The sequence below is a fragment of the Enhydra lutris genome, unplaced genomic scaffold (genome assembly GCF_002288905.1).
Source record: "Enhydra lutris kenyoni isolate GAN:26980312 unplaced genomic scaffold, ASM228890v2 scaffoldscaffold123, whole genome shotgun sequence".
Classification (NCBI taxonomy): Eukaryota; Metazoa; Chordata; class Mammalia; order Carnivora; family Mustelidae; genus Enhydra; species Enhydra lutris.
Genome location: NW_019154207.1, coordinates 817,375 through 836,561, shown reverse-complemented (window position 1 = coordinate 836,561; position 19,187 = coordinate 817,375). Strand labels below are relative to the sequence as shown.

General features: G+C 44.8%; 1 protein-coding gene across 1 annotated transcript in view; it reads right to left on the bottom strand.

The window, feature by feature from the left end:
- Nucleotides 1-5,942: 5,942 nt before the first annotated feature.
- Nucleotides 5,943-19,187, bottom strand: part of LOC111139897 (nuclear RNA export factor 2-like) — a 39,317-nt gene continuing 26,072 nt past the window's right edge. Inside the window, exons 3-22 of the mRNA XM_022492323.1 lie at nt 15,209-15,392; nt 14,822-14,975; nt 14,436-14,519; nt 14,217-14,321; nt 14,020-14,100; nt 13,833-13,902; nt 13,597-13,685; nt 13,370-13,477; nt 13,087-13,196; nt 11,238-11,274; nt 10,791-10,859; nt 10,649-10,704; nt 10,399-10,506; nt 10,220-10,278; nt 9,992-10,107; nt 9,857-9,899; nt 9,218-9,290; nt 8,271-8,453; nt 6,126-6,186; nt 5,943-5,987 (exon numbers count right to left, since the gene is read on the bottom strand). Coding sequence (XP_022348031.1) covers nt 5,943-5,987; nt 6,126-6,186; nt 8,271-8,453; nt 9,218-9,290; nt 9,857-9,899; nt 9,992-10,107; nt 10,220-10,278; nt 10,399-10,506; nt 10,649-10,704; nt 10,791-10,859; nt 11,238-11,274; nt 13,087-13,196; nt 13,370-13,477; nt 13,597-13,685; nt 13,833-13,902; nt 14,020-14,100; nt 14,217-14,321; nt 14,436-14,519; nt 14,822-14,975; nt 15,209-15,392 — 1,835 coding nt within the window. The remainder of the gene's footprint in view (nt 5,988-6,125; nt 6,187-8,270; nt 8,454-9,217; nt 9,291-9,856; nt 9,900-9,991; nt 10,108-10,219; nt 10,279-10,398; nt 10,507-10,648; nt 10,705-10,790; nt 10,860-11,237; nt 11,275-13,086; nt 13,197-13,369; nt 13,478-13,596; nt 13,686-13,832; nt 13,903-14,019; nt 14,101-14,216; nt 14,322-14,435; nt 14,520-14,821; nt 14,976-15,208; nt 15,393-19,187) is intronic.

Below are 19,187 nucleotides of genomic sequence, written 5' to 3'. Positions count from 1 at the left end.
TAAGATTTATATACTATCAGGACAAACACAAATACACAGAAACACTGGCGAAAGAAAAAGATGGGAGAGTTGTTATAAATTCTCAGTGTGGGTGAGGAAGGTTATTTTGATTCTTCCTGGATGTATCTTGATATCTTTGTTAAAGGACTCAACTTTCCTAAGATAAAGGGGTATTAAAAATTGGTTTACCTATAGGGGTATCATTGATTGGGGAAAGGGGACTACCTTGAAGTTTAACTCTATATGAATATTAAAAAAATAAAAATAAAAAAAGAATAAACTAAACTAAACTAAAATTTAAAAAAATTAAAAAATAGAAAAGCAAAAGAAAAACACGGGTATATGTATCAAAAAGTTCAGGTTAAAAGGTTATTATGGAATTTGATATACTGGACATCTCACTGTGATGGTAAGTAGGTTAAAAAATTATCTATATATTAAAAAAATGAACCAGAATAGTGGGAACAAATCAAAAAGAAAAGTTGTATCTATGAAGTAGTGGTGGTTGTTCTCTTGTAGTCTTTCTTTTTTTTCCCTTTTTTTTTCCTGGTTGGTTTTCTGGGGGAGGGGCCTGCCACGTGGGTTTTCAGACAATGTTCCCTGAGTTAAGTCCTCCTGCCCCCCTCAAGGGGGTGGGCTCTGAAGAAACCGGTTTTTCAGGCTTTTGTTCTCTGGAGGTCTTTATGTTTGTTGTTTCTTTTCCCTCGCCTTGACAGCTTTTGATGGTTTTTGGAGGTTTAGAGGAAAGCAAACTGCACCCTGACCTCCGTCTCAGAGAGAAGCCTCAGTCTGTTCCCCTCTGGGTCTCCAGAGCACATTAAGTTCCCCCTCAGCTGCTGGCAGAGCAGGTTCCGAGTTGCGGTCCCTGGGGACACAGGAACTCCCGCTTGTATCCAAAACCACGACAGTGGTGACTGGGCGACTGGGCAGCTCCAGAGCGCCAGAGAGGTTCCAAGCAGTGATCGCACGCTGAGATTTTCCCGCTGGCCTGGGCTGGGAGTGCCTGGTCTTTCCAGGTCCCAGAGCACCAAGCTGGCACCTGCGTGCACCTCTCTCAGGGGAGGGTGTGGTGCGTGCGCATCTCAGGCTCTGATAGCACGACGTTCTGCCGGCTGGCGCGGGTCCCAGCCCCTCATGGGAGCCAGACCCCAGGCATTCTCAGGCGCGCTGGTGGCTCAGGGACCAAGATCTGGTTTCTTCGCTGCACTCTCTCTGGCTCAGCGCTAGGGGAGGCTATCCTGGGTCTGGCGACTTAAGTCCCTGTCCCTAACCACCCCGATTCCCACAATTTCCCCCCACGATCCTTTGCTCTTTTTGAGTGCTTTCAACCAGACTCCAAGTTAATGCTGGTCCCCAGACGCAGGGCACTCTCGTATTGGGGTATTACTTTACAATGGGTCACCTCTGGTGGCTCCCTCCCCCTTTTGATTATCTTCCGATATCAGTCCAACGTTCCCACTCTGCTTTACCTGCCCACTGGCGTCTTCTGCCCCTGTAGAGATCCAGACGTGTATAATTCTGATCTCAGGCTGATTTCATGGGTGATTGGAGTTCTTTAGTAGGTAATCAGCTCACTTTAGGGTACAGGTTGAAACGGCACCTCCTCCTACTTCCCCGCCATCTTGTCTTCCTGATCATTTATTTCTTTTTAATACCTAATTTCTTTGGCAAGGACTTCTGGTACTATATTGAGTAGAAGATGTCAAAGTGGGCAACTTTGTCTTATTCCTGATCTTTGAGAAAAAGCTTTTAACTTCTTACCATTGAAAATGATGTTACTGGTCGGCTTGTTATATATGGCCTTTGTTATGTTGAGGTATGTTCCTTCTATAACTAATCTGTTAAGAGGTTTTTATCATGAACAGTTGTTGGAATTTGTCAAAGGCTTTTTCTGCATCTATTGAATGATCATGCAATTTTTTCTTTCATTCTATTAATATGATGTATCACACTTACTGATTTGCATATATTGAACCATCCTTGCATCTCAGGGATAAATCCCACTTGGTGAATTATCCTTCAGTGTGCTGCTGGAATTAGTTTGCAAGTATTTTATTGATATTTTATGCATCTATATTGATTAAGGATATTGGCCCGTAGTTTTTTTTTTTTTTTTTAAATAGTGTCCTTTCCTAGTTTTGATATAAAGGTAATGCTGGCCTCATAAAATGAATTTGGAAGTGTTCTTTCCTCTTCTATTTTTGGAAGAGTTTGAGAAGGATTGACATGAATTTTTCTATAAATGTTGGTAAGATTCACCAGTGATGCCATCTGGTCCTGAAGTTTTGTTCACTGGGATTTTTGTTTGTTTGTTTGTTTTTGTTTCTATGATCATCCAATCTTCTTACAATTGGTCTGTTCAGATTTTTTTTTTTTATTTCTTCCTGTTTCCATCTTAGTAGGTTGTATGTTTCCAAGAATTTTTCCATTTATTCTGGTTTGTGTAGTTTGTTGTATGGTTTATTCTTTTTTTCCCCTTAATTGAGGGGTTAGCTCCTGCTATTGTGGAACCTGACAAGCCCCAAGTCTGCAGGATAGGCTGGTAGGTTGGAGACCTAGGGAAGAGCTGTAATTCAATTTTGAAAGTGGTTTGCTGGCAGAATTATCTCTTCCTTCAGGGAGGTCAGTCTTTTCTCTATTCAGGTCTTCAACTGCCTGGATGTGACCCATCCACATAATGAAAAGTAATCCGTTATGCTCTAAGTCTATTGATTTAAATATTAATCTAATCCCAAACAATCTATATAGAAATATCCATAATAATGTTTGACAAAGTATCTGGGTACCACAGTCTACGTAAGTTGACACATAAAATTAACCATCACAACTGGGATCCTGTTACAACTGCAAAATTTCGGACCCTGCCACAGAAAACTGTCCTACTTAACACCCAGAAATCATGCCATCCTACCATTACGTTACTACCTTTCTTTGATGCAGGATAGGGTGCTAAGAAAAACCAGACACCATTTCTCTCTGCTTTATTTGATTTCAGCAGGGATGTGAGACAGTGCCCAACCTTGTATGATCAAGGGCCAAGCCCTTGGTTATGCTCACTGAAGGGGTGATGTGTTCACATCCAATGGCTGATTTTCTCCAGCACAATAGTTACAGGGTGGTAGAATCATAAGGAGCAATGCTTGAAGAGAAATTCTCTGGTCATTAAAGAAATGGTACCATTAAAGACTTATGATCAGGCAAATAGGGTAAATAGAATCCATATGTAGAAAGATAAGCAGAATAGACACATGGAAAAAATATTCATCATCATTAGCTATCAGGGAAACTCAAATCAAAACCACATCGAGATTTCACCTTACACCAGTTAGAATGGCCAAAATTAACAACACAGGAAACAAGTGTTGGAGAGGATGTAGAGAAAGGAGAATCTGCTTACACTGCTGGTAGGAATGCAAGTTGGTGCAGGCACTTGGGAAAAGTATGGAGATTCCTCAAAAAATTAAAAATAGAGCAACATTATGACCCTGCAATTGCACTACTGGGTATTTACCCCAAAGGCACAGATGTAGTGAAAAGAAGGGCCATCTGTACCCCAATGTTCATAGCAGCAATGGCCACAGTTGCCAAACTGTGGAAAGAGCAAAGATGCCCTTCAGCAGACAAATGGATAAAGAAGATATGGTCCATATATACAATGGAATATTATGCCTCCATCAGAAAGAATGAATATCCCACTTTTGTATCAACATGGATGGGACTGGAGAATATTATGCTGAGAGAAATAAGCCAAGCAGAGAAAGTCAATTATCATATGGTTTCACTTACTTGTGGAGCATAAGGAATAACATGGAGGACATTAGGAGAAGGAAAGGAAAAGTAAATTGGGGTAAATCGGAGGGGGAGATGAACCATGAGAGACTGTGGACTCTGAGAAACAAACAGAAGGTTTTGGAGGGGAGGGGGTGAGGGGATGGGTGATCCTGGTGGTGGGTATTAAGGAGGACACGGAGAACTAGGTGTGGTGCATAAACAAATCTTGGAACACTGAAAAAAATTAAAATGTTGAAAAAAGAAAGATAAGCAGCAGTTATACACTAGAGCTGGGGGTAGAGTATCTGGGCAGGAATCCTAGGGATAAGGGTATCAGTTCAGAGCAAGCTCTGGGACAAAGTGTTGGGAGCAGAGTGACACACTAGGGTCAGAGGGATTTGTAAATCCTAGTAAATAGTAAAGGCACAGAAGTTAGTGGGAGATAGGAAGAGTCATCATCAAGGTCACTCTTCCTAGAGTTCCTGCAGCTGCTTCTGGGGTTCCTTCCCCACAGAGGTTCTTGGCCTGAGGGCATGTGGGAAGGGGTCCACCACCCATCCCCAGTAGTAGCCTTTGTGAGAAGGGCATCTCATTGGAGGTGTCCATAAACTTGATGCCTTTGTATCATGGGACCAATGGAATTGGGAGAATTGGCCGAAGAATGAGTGACTGGAAGACCATGGCATCTGAGCTAGCTAGGGAAGGAGGCAAAGTATGTGGAAACCTAATCATGTAGAGAAAAGCAGTAAAGGCACCATGTAATGGGTTCTGTAGTCCTTGCCCATGAGGGAACTCAGCTCAGAGAGCTTAATTTGAGCCAAACACAGCAATTGCTTGCTAACATGTGAGACTGCCTCTATTCCTCACAATGAAGACTCTCTTCTCTGGGTAAGGAGTCAGAGATTTGTCTTTGACCCCTGAGGTACTGCTTGGAATAGCATGGAATTATTCCTTATGTAATGCAATTATTCTCCTAGTTCATAGATCTAAGAAATTCACACACCTCTATATTCCTTCTGTAAATGTACATAAAGAGTTGAAAAGTGGCAAGTAGTAGGAAATGACTTATGTGAGACCTGCCAATAGAGGCATAATTTGTACACTGGTGATACCTCACCTATGCCATCATTTATAGGATGGTAATGTGAAATTTGGTACTGCTATTACTTTAATTTCAAGAATTATGACTGCTTGTGGTCTAAAGTCCAAATGTTACAGAAGTGTGGAAAATAAATTGCACAAGTGTCCTTTTCAACTCTTACCTGTGATTCTGAACTGCCAATTGCTGATCATTGAGAAATTACCCACAAAGCCAACCATAATGTGAGGTTCCATGCTACTGTTGTTTGGATGTGAAACTAAATGTCTGATCACCCTCAAGCACACGGACATGGAGCACCTTTGTCGCCTCTCTAACAAATGCACTGGGCAAACAGGCTGACTCTCCCTCACTCCCAGGAGCTAAAGTAAGAACTCTCCCACAGTGCACCTTCAGAGAAGGGGAGGGGGGAGTACAGTGGATAGATGAGAAGACAAATGCAAGCGTGGCCCATTTCCCATTCACCGGTGTGCAAGTCATAAAGTTGTTGATGGTATGCCTTTGAATGCATCCAAGTGATTAGGAATAAGAAGTAAATACATGTGAGTCATCTTCCTTCCTTCGACTGCCCTCACTAGCTGGTAGGCAGCCCTTGCAAAGCCCCTATTATTCCAGGCCACATGCCTGCTTCTGCAGGCCTCCAGGTAGAACATCTGAGTCACACTGTTTCCAAAGGCTAATCCCTGGAATTAGTGTGTGTACCTTCTCACCAGAATTTACTGACATATTACCTGTGGAGTCAAGCCTGTGTACCTGCTGTGCCAGGGTGAACAATGTCGGGAAGACGACAGGGCCTTTCAGTCCTGGACTCACTGGCTCATGGTTGGGGCAGGAAAAGAGTGATCTAGGACACACAACACACAATGTGCAACATAACTCTTTATTATGAAAATAAACAGCGATCATGTGTGAGTTAAGTACGTGGAACAACTGATCCTTCAGGTGCTTATGTTACCTGGCCTGCAAGGTAATATTGATTTCTTGGTCAGCCAGGCCTCCATCCCCAGTCATGGGTATAGCCTTAGGCTGGAGAAAAGAGAAACAGTGATGACGTGGACATCTAAGGCTTCTTTTAGGTGGTTTGCTTGAAAGCCTCCTCTGGGATCTTGCCCTCATTCTGGAGGGAAGGAGTTGGGAGATCAGAAGAGCCAGATCTGGAGTTTCATTCCCAGGCCACCCAGCCTCCATTTTCTTGGCCTCCCTGAAGGCCCAGAAATGCCCATCGGTAGCCCGCTTAATGATTCCCAGACCTCACCTTGAGCATAGTGAAGACCTGACCAGCTCTGGTATAGTTCCACTCGTTGTCCTGAAGGCACCTGGAGTGGAAGAACAGGTGATCTCCATTAGTATCACAGTACAGACATGCTGACCGTGGGATGCTAAATCGGTGCCAGTTCTTTGCTGGGATGCATGTACCAGAATGAACACTATGTGCAATAATGAGGAAAGACCTAGTGAAAATGTCTATCACTGGCGTTCATGCCCACTAGAATTCAAAACAGAAAAATAGACCTTTCCAAAAGAACCAGGGAACTTAATATATATTGATAAAAAAAGATGTTCAAGAAAATAAATGGGAAATTTAAAAGTACAAGTTTCCAGTTATTTTTATTGAGATATAATGCACATACCATTTTTTAAAAAATATTTTATTTTTTATTTATTTGAGAGAGAGAGAGAGAGAGAGACAGTGAGAGAGAGCATGAGAGAGGAGAAGGTCAGAGGGAGAAGCAGACTCCCCGTGGAGCTGGGAGCACGATGCGGGACTCGATCCCGGGACTCCAGGATCATGACCTGAGCTGAAGGCAGTCGCTTAACCAACTGAGCCACCCAGGTGCCCTGCACATACCATTTTATTATTTTTGTATGCACATACCATTTTAAAGTGTACAATTCAGTGTTTTTTTAGTATAGCCACAAGATTGCACAATCATCACCATTATCTAATTCCCAAATAATTGTATCTAAAAAAAACCTCATTAAACATTTATTGATCAAAGCCATACCAGTGGTGTGTAAAGTAGTAAGTCATTGTGGTTTTAATCTACATTTCCTTAATGACTAATTGTTGAGAAGTGTTTCATGGGCTCCTTGGCCCCTTGTGTATCTTCTTTGGAGAATTGTCTATTCAGACACTTCTACCACTTTTTAAATTGGGTCGTTTGTCCTTTTATTGTTGAGCTGCAATCATTCTTCATACATTCTTGTCAGATATGTGATTTGCAAATATTTTCTCCCATTCCTTTGGTGGGATTTATAGTCTTTTGATAGTGCTCACTGGTGCACAACACCTTTTAATTTTGATGAAGCCCTGTTTATCTATTTTTTCTTTGGTTGCTTGTGCTTTTGGTGTCATATATAAGAAACACTTGCCTAATTAATGAAGGCTTACATGTATGTTTTCCTCCAATTTTTTAATGGTTTTAGCTCTTACCTTTAGATCTTTGATCCACTTATAGTCTGTTTGTACATGATGTGAATCCAGGGTCAAAATTCATTGTTTTGCATGTGGATATCCAGTTGTCCCAGCACCATTTGCTGAAAAGACTATTTTTTTCTCATCACATTTTTTTCAGCACTCTCACTGACAATCAATTGACCGTAAATGTGAGAGTTTATTTGTGCACTCTCAATTCTACTCCGTTGATTCATGCACTGTCCATATGCCAGCACTGCATAGTTCTGATTACTGTACCATTTAGCGAGTTTTGAAATTAGGAAGTGTGAGTCCTTTAACTTTGTTCTTATCTCTCAAGATTGTTTTGGTGCACTTATATGTGAAATATAGGATAACCCTGTCAATTTTTACAAAGAAGGATTTTGACAGGGATTGTGCTGAATCTGTAGATTGCTCTAGGTATTACTGCCATCTTAACAATATTAAGCTATTTAGAAATATTCCAACCAATGGAAATGGAATGTCTTTCCCATTTTTAAATTTTTTTAACAACGTTTTATGGATTTCAGAGTGTAAGATTTGTGCTTCTTTTGTTACATTTGTTTCCAAATATTTCACTACTCTGATGCTATTGTAAATGTAAATTTTCTTAATTTCATTTTTGGACTGCTCATTGCAAGTACATAGAAATAAAAATGAGTTTTGTATATTGGTCTTTTATTCTACAACCCTGCTGAATTTATTAGTTTTATTAGCTTTTTGGTGGATTCTTTCAGATTTTCTATATATAGAACAATGTCATTGAGCATTATACTATTTTTTTTTAATCCTTCATATATATAATAGTATGACACCTTCTCCATGGACTCACTTTCTTTCTTTTTGGAAGCAAACTATCCAAAATGTTATTTTTCCAAATTTCCTGTGAGTTTCTTTGATTCACACTCCTCCACTCAAGTCGCTGTCGCAACTTGCCCTTTCCCATGTACACCCACCACTCACTTCTGAGACCACTCGAGTTTCATCCCAGACTGAGTGGAGAAAGCATACACCATTTCCTGCTGCTCCTGGGAGAGGGTGGGCATGGAGCTGGAAGTCGGTGTAGGATCTCCGTAAGAGAACGCATTCCAAGTCTCACTGGGGGTGGCATCTCTCACAAACAGCTCATCATTCACGATGCATAGACTGGAGAGAAAATGGGCCCTTAGACAAGTAGATGAATGTACAACTCCACATCCAGATCAATGATCCTGTTTCCACTGCCGCTCAGCAACTAGATTCCTTCCTTACCCCTACTGAATGCCTGCCATCCTCCCCAGATTCCATGTCTTGTGCCTCCACCCCTTCACAGAGCCCACCTTTGCAGGGACTATCTACCAACCTCACTAGATGTGTACTTAACCTGCAACCCAGGGACGATTTTACACCCACATTTAACCCTTACAATAGCCTAAGGGAAGGGGCAGCTAATCCCCATTTTCCAATGAAGACAATGTGTCACAGAGAGATCATGTGATGCCAGTGAGTGCTGGGGTCAAGAAGAGAACCCAGTGCTCTATCCCCAGAACCCATACTCTTTTTTTTTCTTTTTTTAAGATTTTATTTATTTATTTGTCAGAGAGAGAGAGGGAGAGAGAACAAGCACAGGCAGACAGAATGGCAGGCAGAGGCCGAGGGAGAAGCAGGCTCCCTGATGAGCAAGGAGCCCGATGTGGGACTCGATCCCAGGACGCTGGGATCATGACCTGAGCCGAAGGCAGCTGCTTAACCAACTGAGCCACCCAGGCGTCCCCAGAACCCATACTCTTAACCACCACACTAGACTGCTTCTTGGATCTACTTGTTGGCTTTCCACAATAGTGAGAAAACCAAGATGTCTTCACCACCATGCTCCCACAACCCTGAGCCCAGGCTGGGATGAGCATTCCCACCTACAACGTAGCACTCACCTGGAATTGTTGGCAGGGATGGTGATGAAAGTCCTGGTGAAGGCACGAACAGAACCCTGAGACATTCCCTCCACTTCAACAACAAACAACAATACCCTCTTAGAGTCACACATATATCACATGCCCACACAGTGTTCCCCAGTCAGGGTCTGACTCAATACTCATGCTGAAGGGAACTATTGTTCACTGGGAGTTGGGGTGTCTGGTATGGGGATGCCAACAGTAGCGACAGTCTACTCCCAGTGACAGGGCCTCTACTAGGTGGCAGGTGCTGTGACAACCACTCCACAAGTTCATTTGATTCATTTTTCACTCTGAGAGGTGGGCATTATTAGCTCCATTTTGCAAATGAGGAAACTTAGAGGTTAAGTAAACACCTCAAGTAGTTCTCGGAATAAGGATCTGGGATGACAGCCATGAAACTCCACAGAATGTGTCCTTAATGCCCAAGTTGTGTGGGGCAGACCAGCATAGATCCAGTTCAGACCAGGATGGTTTGGGGACAGAGTGGAGGCAGAACACAGTGGGAATAGGAAGAGAAGGAAAGGGATCAGGGAAGCTGGGGCAGTTCTGAGAGAGATTCCAGCCAGCGGGAAGGGAGCAGTGGGGCATCTGGGGTGGGACTCTATGCACACTCACCTTCCTTGAATACCCCATGGACAGTGAAACAGAGCATCCTCTCCTGAAAGGGAAGAGCCCAGGTGCTAAGTCACCTAAACTTCCTACCCACCCATGGCTTTCTGGGGCTGCCCTTGGGAGGAAGAAGGTGCTCACCGTCTGGAGCCACATGTCCACCAAGAAAGAGCTGAGATCGTGCTGTGTTTTGGGCAGCACACAGAGGGAGCCCACGATGTTATATTTTGTGTGCTTTAGTGGCTGAACACACAGGGCTAGGGGGAGAGGAGAAGCAAGCAAAGTTCAGGGGTCGCCACACCCTGGGCCATAATAGTTAACCCCTGCACACCCTGTTTCCTTGCCCAATCTTCCTCATCACATACGCACAGGGGTCCTTGGGCTTCTTCATATTCCTGCTTTCCTTGAAGTATTCCCACAAGCTGCTTCTAGCAGAGAAAGAAGGACAGAGAGTGGTGGTGTGGCCGGTGTGGGTGATTCCAGGAGCTGCCCTGTGTCTTCTGGGGAGCCACAGAGCCCAGGAACAGAGACTGGGCTTTGCTACTTACGGGCCTGGGTCCTTGGGGTTTAAGGGAATGACCAGGGAGAAGCAGGCCTCATCATGGTAGGCACCGAGGAGACCCTGACGGTCTCCAGAATCATATATGAAATAGTACCTGTGGGAGAGTAATGATGAGGACAGTCTATCTCTGTGGTCTGGATCCCAAATGAGATTTCCAGACCCAGTAAGCAGTTCTGAGCTTGTGTGGCCTCACCCATCCTAGCCATCCCCTTCTCCAGATTCCCAGGAGTACTCACTGCTGCAGGAATTGCAGGACTAGACTCTTCAGGGCATCAGATCCTTTGTAGCTTTCCTGGAATCAAAAGACATTTGAGACTATGTGGCTGATAAAACCTCCCTTGTAATAGCCCAAATGTTGTTTGATCAATTTTCCCTCACCTTGCAGGGCTTTAACAAGCAGGGTGTGTCAGTATCAGTGATAACTGGTGGTGATAACTCCTGGCCATCCTGCAGAAGGGAAGAAGAAGTCAGCAGTGGAGACCAGGGAGGTGGCCCTGGATGATCAGGGGGAAAGATGAGCCCAAGAGAGGGTGAGGGTAAGAGGTTAGGTATGAAAGCGCACTGGAAATTACATGGACAAGATTAGAGTGTGTGTCTTCAACATGACGTCTGGAAAGTATTTACTATTATATGCAACATTTTTCTGTCATGTGTGTGTGTGTGTGTATGCACACATTTCTCCAGAGAGCATATTCATGTCATTTTTAGGAGTCCTGGTACCCTAAAATGGATAAAGGTCTGACACAAACATGTAATCTAGAGAACACCCAAAGGTGTGGTGGTGATCAATATTAGTAAGAGAAAATGATGAGTGTAGTCACTTACCAGGCGTAACAACTTAGGAAAGCAATCCTTGATGGCACTGTCCAAAATCCAAAATAGAAAGAAGTGACTGATAGGTCAGGGTTGCAAAGCCTCCCTCCTACCCTTTCCCTCCCTTCCCTCCCTCTCCTTTCCACTGGGAGCTTCCACCTAGACTGCTCTGACTCCCTTCTTCAGTGCCACCAGAAGCAACATTTGGAGCTCAGGCTCCAGGGATGACTTCCCCTCCCTGCTTTCCTTACTTCCTCCAAATCCCCACTGAAGACTCCCGAGAGAAGAGGGAATGGAATGGGAGCCCAGAGCTCTGCTACATCACTAGGGGTCTAGCATCCTGCAAGACCCTGATATCCCCCAGGGATGTCCAAGATGTTGGGGCAGGGAGGTGTGTGAGGCAAGGCCCATGAGGCAGGAAGGGGGGGATGAAGACAGAAGAGGCAATGAATGTAGGAGGGGAGAGGTAGGAGAGACATAATGGAATCAGAGACTAAGGAGTAAGAGAAAGCAAAGCAAAGGGAGGGGAAAGAAGCTCTACCATGGTGGTAGGGATCAGAAAGAAGAGAGAAGAATGGGGAAATGGCTCCCTGGTTGCAGTCCTATCCTTCATCTGCCCTGGCAGGCCCTGGCACCCAAGGTAGGAATGGAAAACATGCAGGTGTTGGGTTGGGGGCCCACTGCATGCTGGATGAAACTCTGTCACCTGTGTGAGCTCAGTCTGAGCTGGGGAACGAGACAACCACAGGGGCAGGATATTTTCCCCAGAGGGAGTATAGGGTCAACCCCCAGGTCAGCATGGGGCTGAGGGTCTGTTGTCCCTTCTCATGATCACTGCCTTCTCTCCTGATGGACCCTGTGCACGTGTGCCTGTCTTAGTTGATTCCTAGCCTGAGGAATCATATCTGTGCGGGACTACCCAGGGCTTCTCTGAAGGATCATTTGCGGAGATGTGATGTGCGGAGGGAAAGGAGGGGGCAGTGCCTCTGAGAGGCTTGTCCTTCTGTCTCCTCAAGCACCTCTGCCCTCTGCCTTCCATTCCTGCCTCAGAAAGGCCTCTGCTCACTGGCAGTCACCCATCTGGCCCATTGACTCAGGAACCCTGGTTTCTCCCAAGCAGGGCCTTACTACTGGCATTGGGTCAGAGGAATAGATATCGTGATGGTAGGACTCCAGGACCTTGGCCTCAGCATGGGGCAGGAAAGCCACCATGATAGCCTGAAATTAGAGAGGGCAACCCTTTTGGAGTAAGAGAAGGAGGTCCCCTCTCAGAACAAGGGAGGGAAACCATCTCAGCAGGGAGTAGGAAAGCCTGTCTCAGCACCGAGGCCCTGAACTGGAGGACCCTTCTCAGTTCAAAGCACTAACATCTGGCTCAAGTCTGGTCCCTCCTGGTCCTGGTGAGGAGGAGGAGACTTGCTTCCTGGAGCACACTCTTGGAGGGCATTCTAAAGAACACTGAAAGCATAAGGAGGGCACTTGATGTAATGAGCACTGGGTGTTATATGTAACTGATGAATCACTAAATTCTTCCCTTGAAAATAATAATGCATTAAATGTTAACTAAATTGAATTTAAATAAGAAAAATTTAAAAAGATGGTTTTTAAAAAAAAGAAAAAAAAAGAAAAAGAATTCTGAACTGCAGTGAGGTGAAAACAGACTCCAGACCAGGAGAGCAAGTGAGCAGGTCAGAGGAAGGAAACTCCTTACAGCTGAAGGACACAGAGAGAGGAGTAGGTGGGACCTATGGTCCTTCTAGAGGACTAGGGTTGTAGCTTCCTGCATACATGCATTCTCAGGGACAGTTCAGGCTCCCAGGATCGAGGGTTCCCAGGAAGTGTGAGAGGTGTTCACACTGACCTTATGTAGGTGGACTCGTCTGGAAAGGTGTCACACAAGGGGTTTCCTTCTAGCCAAAGCTCTTCAAGCTCCAGTCCTTTCATCTTGTTTAACTCCCACACCAAGTTCAGCTGAGAAATATGGGGAAGAAACTGGAAAAGATTCCCAGGGAAAGAGACACACAGGCCCTGCACCCGAGCTCCCACCTTACCACACAGGTACCTTCTGTTGCCTCCTGTCATTACTCTGATGAGCACTACCACCCACTGTCAACCCCAACTTTGATTTGGCTCCCTCTTCCCACCTCATTTTTGGAGAGGTTCAGGTTCTTGACTGTGGGGGCCATCTCTATAATGTCAGACAGGCCATCCAGCCCATACAGTTTGTTGTTGCTCAAGTTCAAGGACAACAGCTGTTGGTGAAGAAGAGTTAGAGTGACAATTATTATCAGGGACTCAGAGACAACTCTGTCCTCCACCCCATGTGTCCCACCCCCTACCATTAATAACAGCACTGGGCCCAAGGTCTCACCTCAGGGTAATTCTCTTCAATGATCTGCAGGGTGGCAGCCATGCAGTTTCTTCGGTTCAGGATTATATCTATATCATGGCCTACTAAGTCTTCAGGAAGCCGAGAGGAGGCAATCAGAAGGCTGAGAGTGGGGTCTAGGGCCAGCACCAACCCCTTCTCACATCACCATCCCTCAGTCTCCCTCCCAGAAAGATCCCTGTGCCCTCACCTGCCCTAGAATTTTTGCTGTTGTGTACCTGGGTCAAAGCGGAGACACTGGAGGTCAAGAGCTTGCTGGGAGACGTCATAGCGTTTGTTCATGGTCAGCTGCAGAGAGAGACGCAGAGAGCCACTGGGAGGCTCTAGTGGGGATAGGGAAATCAGGGGCTGGAGGAAGAGGTGGGTCTGGGTCTGGGCACACAATGGGCCTTGAGTCTGAGTTACCTTTAGCTGCTCCATTTCTTCTGGCTCCAACTTATACCTCACAGAGTAGGGTACAGAGGAGGGATTGACAAAGATAGATATCTGCAGGAAGGAGAGGTGGGGTAAACACCAAGAACTTTAATTCCAAAGAAGACAACCAGCCCCTGCCCTTTCTTCCTGCCCCAGGACTAGGGAGAGGTAATGCCCTCAACACATGCCTTTCGGTTTTCCTCATCATATATCTTGCAGCTGACATCCTTCAGTGCAGAGGCAGTGCCAACATCCTGGACAAAGAACCGAGCCTGGTTTTTCACATAGTGAAACTGCAGGAGGGGGAGGCAACAATAATTTTGGAAAATAGAGTCTTCTGGCTCAGTTGGCTTCCCCCACCCACACTTCCCTGTGCCCACTCATCTGGCTTCACCATCCTCTCTTACATCCACTGGAGTGAAGGGGACACTGCAATGGCTCTGGATTGAATTAATTAGCCATGTCTTGTCATACTTTCTCCCATAGGGAATCTAAAGGTGAGAAGAAGGGATGGGAGTGAGGAGAGACAACATAGAATTAAAGCTGGAAACAGACCCAACAGCGTTCTTATCGGCCCTTCTATTGAGCTGCATAGAACTTCGAAAGAAGGGACCACTGGCATTATTTCTTATTTTCATGCCAAATATGGATTTCCTAGACCCTCCGATGAAGAGAAATCTCCATTGGAAAGCTCTCCTCCAAATAATTGACGTAAGGTTGTGTAATGTGGTCTTCCTTTTTTTATAAGGTTCCAGGATAGTTTATCTAATGCAGACCTTGACAAGACACTCACATTGATCTTGAACCATTTCCCTGGGTTTCCATCTTGTGTGTTCTCCCCCATTTCTCTCTTCAGAGTTTTTCTATCTCTCCACACAGTAATATGGATATGGCCTTCATTTTGCCATTTCACTCTCCTCTTGTCATGCCGGGTGCTATAGGGAGTGCTGTGGAGGAGAAGTGGAAAGACAAAGGTAGGACCATAAATGCTAAGAAAGTCTTCTTCTATACACCCTCACCTCTCTGTCACCAGGAATACAATTAGGATTGCTTAACCATTATTCCACTTCTGGTATCCTTCAGTTTTCCAGTGAGAGAAGAAAAAGAAGACCAGGGAGAGTGAAAGAGTCACCTAGTCCCAGGGGCTGCTACATGCAAACCAGTCTGCCTGGTCACTTACTGTCTTATTTTGGGGTCCTCTTGGACATCCCTCATCAACACATTTCCATCATTCTCCTGGAGGTATGAAGGATGAGGCTCATATCCACCACATTCATAATGAGGGTTCCTCTTGACAAAATCACCTCGGAATGAACTCCAAATTTTCTTTCTTCCTTGAGGTGAGCTATCACCATCATTGTATTCTCAAAAGGGGAAAAAATACAAGATTGAAGACATGTCAGTGGTCCACTTACCATGTATCCATCTTAGGCTAACACCATGGTAGGGCAAGCAAAGTGTCAACCTGCCCTAAGGGTCCAATCCCCCAAACCCCAGAAAGGAAACTCTTCTGCTTGTCCAGATAGGAGAGCCTTATTTGATAGATGGGACTATCAGGGGAGGATCTTGGGAGAGGAGGAGGAGGAGGAGGAGGAAACTGTATTGAACCTTTTAAAGAATGAAGCAGGACTTATAAAAAAACAGAGATCTGGGCGCCTGGGTGGCTCAGTGGGTTAAGCCGCTGCCTTCGGCTCCGGTCATGATCTCAGGGTCCTGGGATTGAGCCCCGCATCGGGCTCTCTGCTCAGCGGGGAGCCTGCTTCCTCCTCTCTCTCTCTGCCTGCCTCTCTGCCTGCTTGTGATTTCTGTCTGTCAAGTAAATAAAAAACAAAACAAAACAAAAAAAAACAGAGATCTATGCATCCATGGGTTAGACTGGAAACCAACCATACAGTAGGAAGACATCTGAATTATGCCTTCTTTCAGGCTTGTCTAAATACCACACCAATACCAGGGAAGCATTCTTTCTCATGCTTCCCAAATTCAGTCAGCCACCAAACTGATCCCACTAACACTCAGCAAGCTGTACTTCCTTTGCTGGTGTAGTTCAAGCTTTAATGTCAGGTGGGACTGATATAACAGCCTCCTAAGCTGTTCCCCTCCCTCCAGCCTTGTTGTCAACAATACTCAGTTTGAAATACCCAGAGTGAGTTTTCTTTTTGCCCAGCCTGAAATGCCTTTCAGGTGAGGGGACAACTCTTCCTAACCTCAGCTCCTCTCTAACAAGGATCTGAATTACAAACTGGGATGATATGTCAACTACCATTTCCAAGTGTGCAGGGATTCTTCTTTTTTCATTATATTATTGATTTCTAACATGGGTCCATTATGGTTGGAGAACATGCCCTGTGTGATTTCCATTCTCTTAAAATTTGTTGAGGTTTGTTTGATGGTCCAGGAGATGCTCTAGCTTGATGAATATTAGATAGATATTGGGGGGGACGTGCTTTGCTGTCATTGGTTGGAGTACTATATTTATGTCTCATAGATCCTGTTTATTGTGTTATTCAGATCTCCTATATTCTTGCTGGTTTTGTCTCTAGTAATTTTATCCCTTGTTAAATGGGAGGGGGCTGTTGAAGGCCCCAACTATAATTATGGATGTGGTTATTTCTCCTTTCAGCTCTCTTAGTGTTTTTGTTTCATGTACTTTGAGTCTCTGTTGTTTGGCCCATACACATTTAGGATCATTATGACTCCCCAGTGTACTGATCCCTTTATTATTATGTAGTGCCTCTTTCTTTCTCTTATCAATTTCCTTTAATCTGACTTCTACTTTCTTGGATATTGTAACCACAAGTACACTTAGTGTCTTGGTGCTATCTCATCCTGTATTCACTTCTAGGAGTTGTACTGATATTCACCATTCCCCCTGCAAATACTCCCTGCCAAAATATATAATTTACATTTGGAAAGATTTGGAAATTTTCTGGTATCTACAGAAGAGGCCCAATTCTCTCTCCCACAGTGGATTCACTAAGGGTATTTTATTTTTACCACATTCAACTGAAACAGTGAAATAGCACATAATAATGGTAGTGGTTTGGGTAGGCAGTGAGGAGAGAATTAAGGTACCTAGACTGGTAGAAAACAGCTTCCTTTTGGGTTCTAATATTTAAGGCTCTCTCAGTTTGTGTGTTGTACATTTTGTACCTTAATTACTCCATGCTGTCTTAGGGCACACTTATGAGTAAAAATCTGTTCACTGGTGATTACTCCATGATATACTGATTACAACCATGCCTCAGATTAATTTCTCTGGGGAGTCACTGCTTTCAGTGTGTGGCCTTGCTGTCATGACAACCCTGCTACTCACAACCTTTGGGACGTTCCCTGTGTGGCAACAGAAGTGGAATTAAACATGGGCAGAGCATTTGATGCTGAAATGCCAATGGCTCAGTCCTCAAAACTTGGAAGTGGCCTGGAGTGCTCTCTCTCTCTCACTCCACATCCAACTGTTCAGGAAATTCTCTTGCCTCCTCTCTCCAGTACATCCATAATCTAGCCATTTCTCACCACCACTATTATTACCACCCTAGCCAAGACCCCAACATCTATCTCCTGGATTATACTGTCTTCTAACTGATCCTTCTATTTTCATCCTTGCTCCCTTACCGTCTGTTTTCAGCCCAAGAGTAGAACATAAATCATTTCACTCTTCTGCTCAAAACAATGGTTTGAAGCCCATCAACATGTTAAAAAGCCATGAGTTCATAATGATACTAAACAACAATAACAACAACAAAGAGAAACCTTATTAGTGACTTTTGGAGAATCCCAGGAAAACAACGTGTTTTCATAAAAATCCACCGATGAAAGGAAACAATCAAATATTAGAAAGAGGAATAATGGTCCATAGTCAACATACAGTGTACAGAGCATCAGAATCATCTTTGAGAACTGACATTACTTCAGAAATAAAGTTGTCAAGGGGGAAGTGTTAAAAATGAGCTACCTAACAGCTATAGCAATCCCCAGACTGACCAGCTAAGTCTAAACAGGACCAAAGGCCTCCCTAAAGAAGGTGATTTGACAGAAGCAATCACAATCACAGCCTTGTTTTGGGAATCTCATAGGAGAGTGGGCATGTGATTAAAAAATCAGAGAGAGAGGAGTCAAGATGGCGGAGAAGTAGCAGGCTGAGACTACTTCAGGTAGCGGGAGATCAGCTAGATAGCTTATCTAAAGATTGCAGACACCTACAAATCCAACGGGAGATCGAAGAGAAGAAGAACAGCAACTTTAGAAACAGAAAATCAACCACTTTCTGAAAGGTAGGACTGGCGGAGAAGTGAATCCAAAGCGACGGGAAGATAGACCGCGGGGGAAGGGGCCGGCTCCCGGCAAGCGGCGGAGCAACGGAGCACAAAATCGGGACTTTTAAAAGTCTGTTCCGCTGAGGGACATCGCTCCAGAGGCTTAACCGGGGTGAAGCCCACGCAGGGTCAGCGTGGCCTCAGGTCCCGCAGGGTCACAGAAGGATCAGGGGTGTCTGAGTGTCGCAGAGCTTACAGGCATTAGAACAGGGAAGCCGGCTACAGAGACAGAGCCGAGGAGTAAGCTCTAAGCTCGGGGTTACCTTGAACCGGTCGCAGGCTCGGTCAGCTCAGAGCGCGGCCGGAGGCAGGGTGACGGGAGTAAATTGGCGCTGTTCTCTGAGGGCGCACTGAGGAGTGGGGCCCCGGGCTCTCGGCTCCTCCGGGCCGGAGACCGGGAGGCCGCCATCTTCATTCCCGCCCTCCGGAACTCTACGGAAAGCGCTCAGGGAACAAAAGCTCCCGAAAGCAAACCCGAGCGGATTACTCAACCAGGCCCCTGGTAAGGGCGGTGCAACTCCGCCCGGGGCAAAGACACTTGAGAATCACTAAAACAGGCCCCTCCCCGAGAAGATCAACAAGAAGCCCAGCCAGGACCAAGTTCACCTACCAAGGAGTACAGTTTCAATACCAAGGAGAGCAGCGTAATTCCAAAGGAGGAGAAAGCAAAGCACGGAACTCATGGCTTTCTCCCCATGATTCTTTAGCCTTGCAGTTAATTTAATTTTTTTTCTTTTTCAATTTATTTTTCTTCTTCTGCTAAATTTTTTTAACTTTTACCCTTTTCTTTTTTAACGTTTTTTAACTAGTTTATCTAATATATATATATATATATATATATAT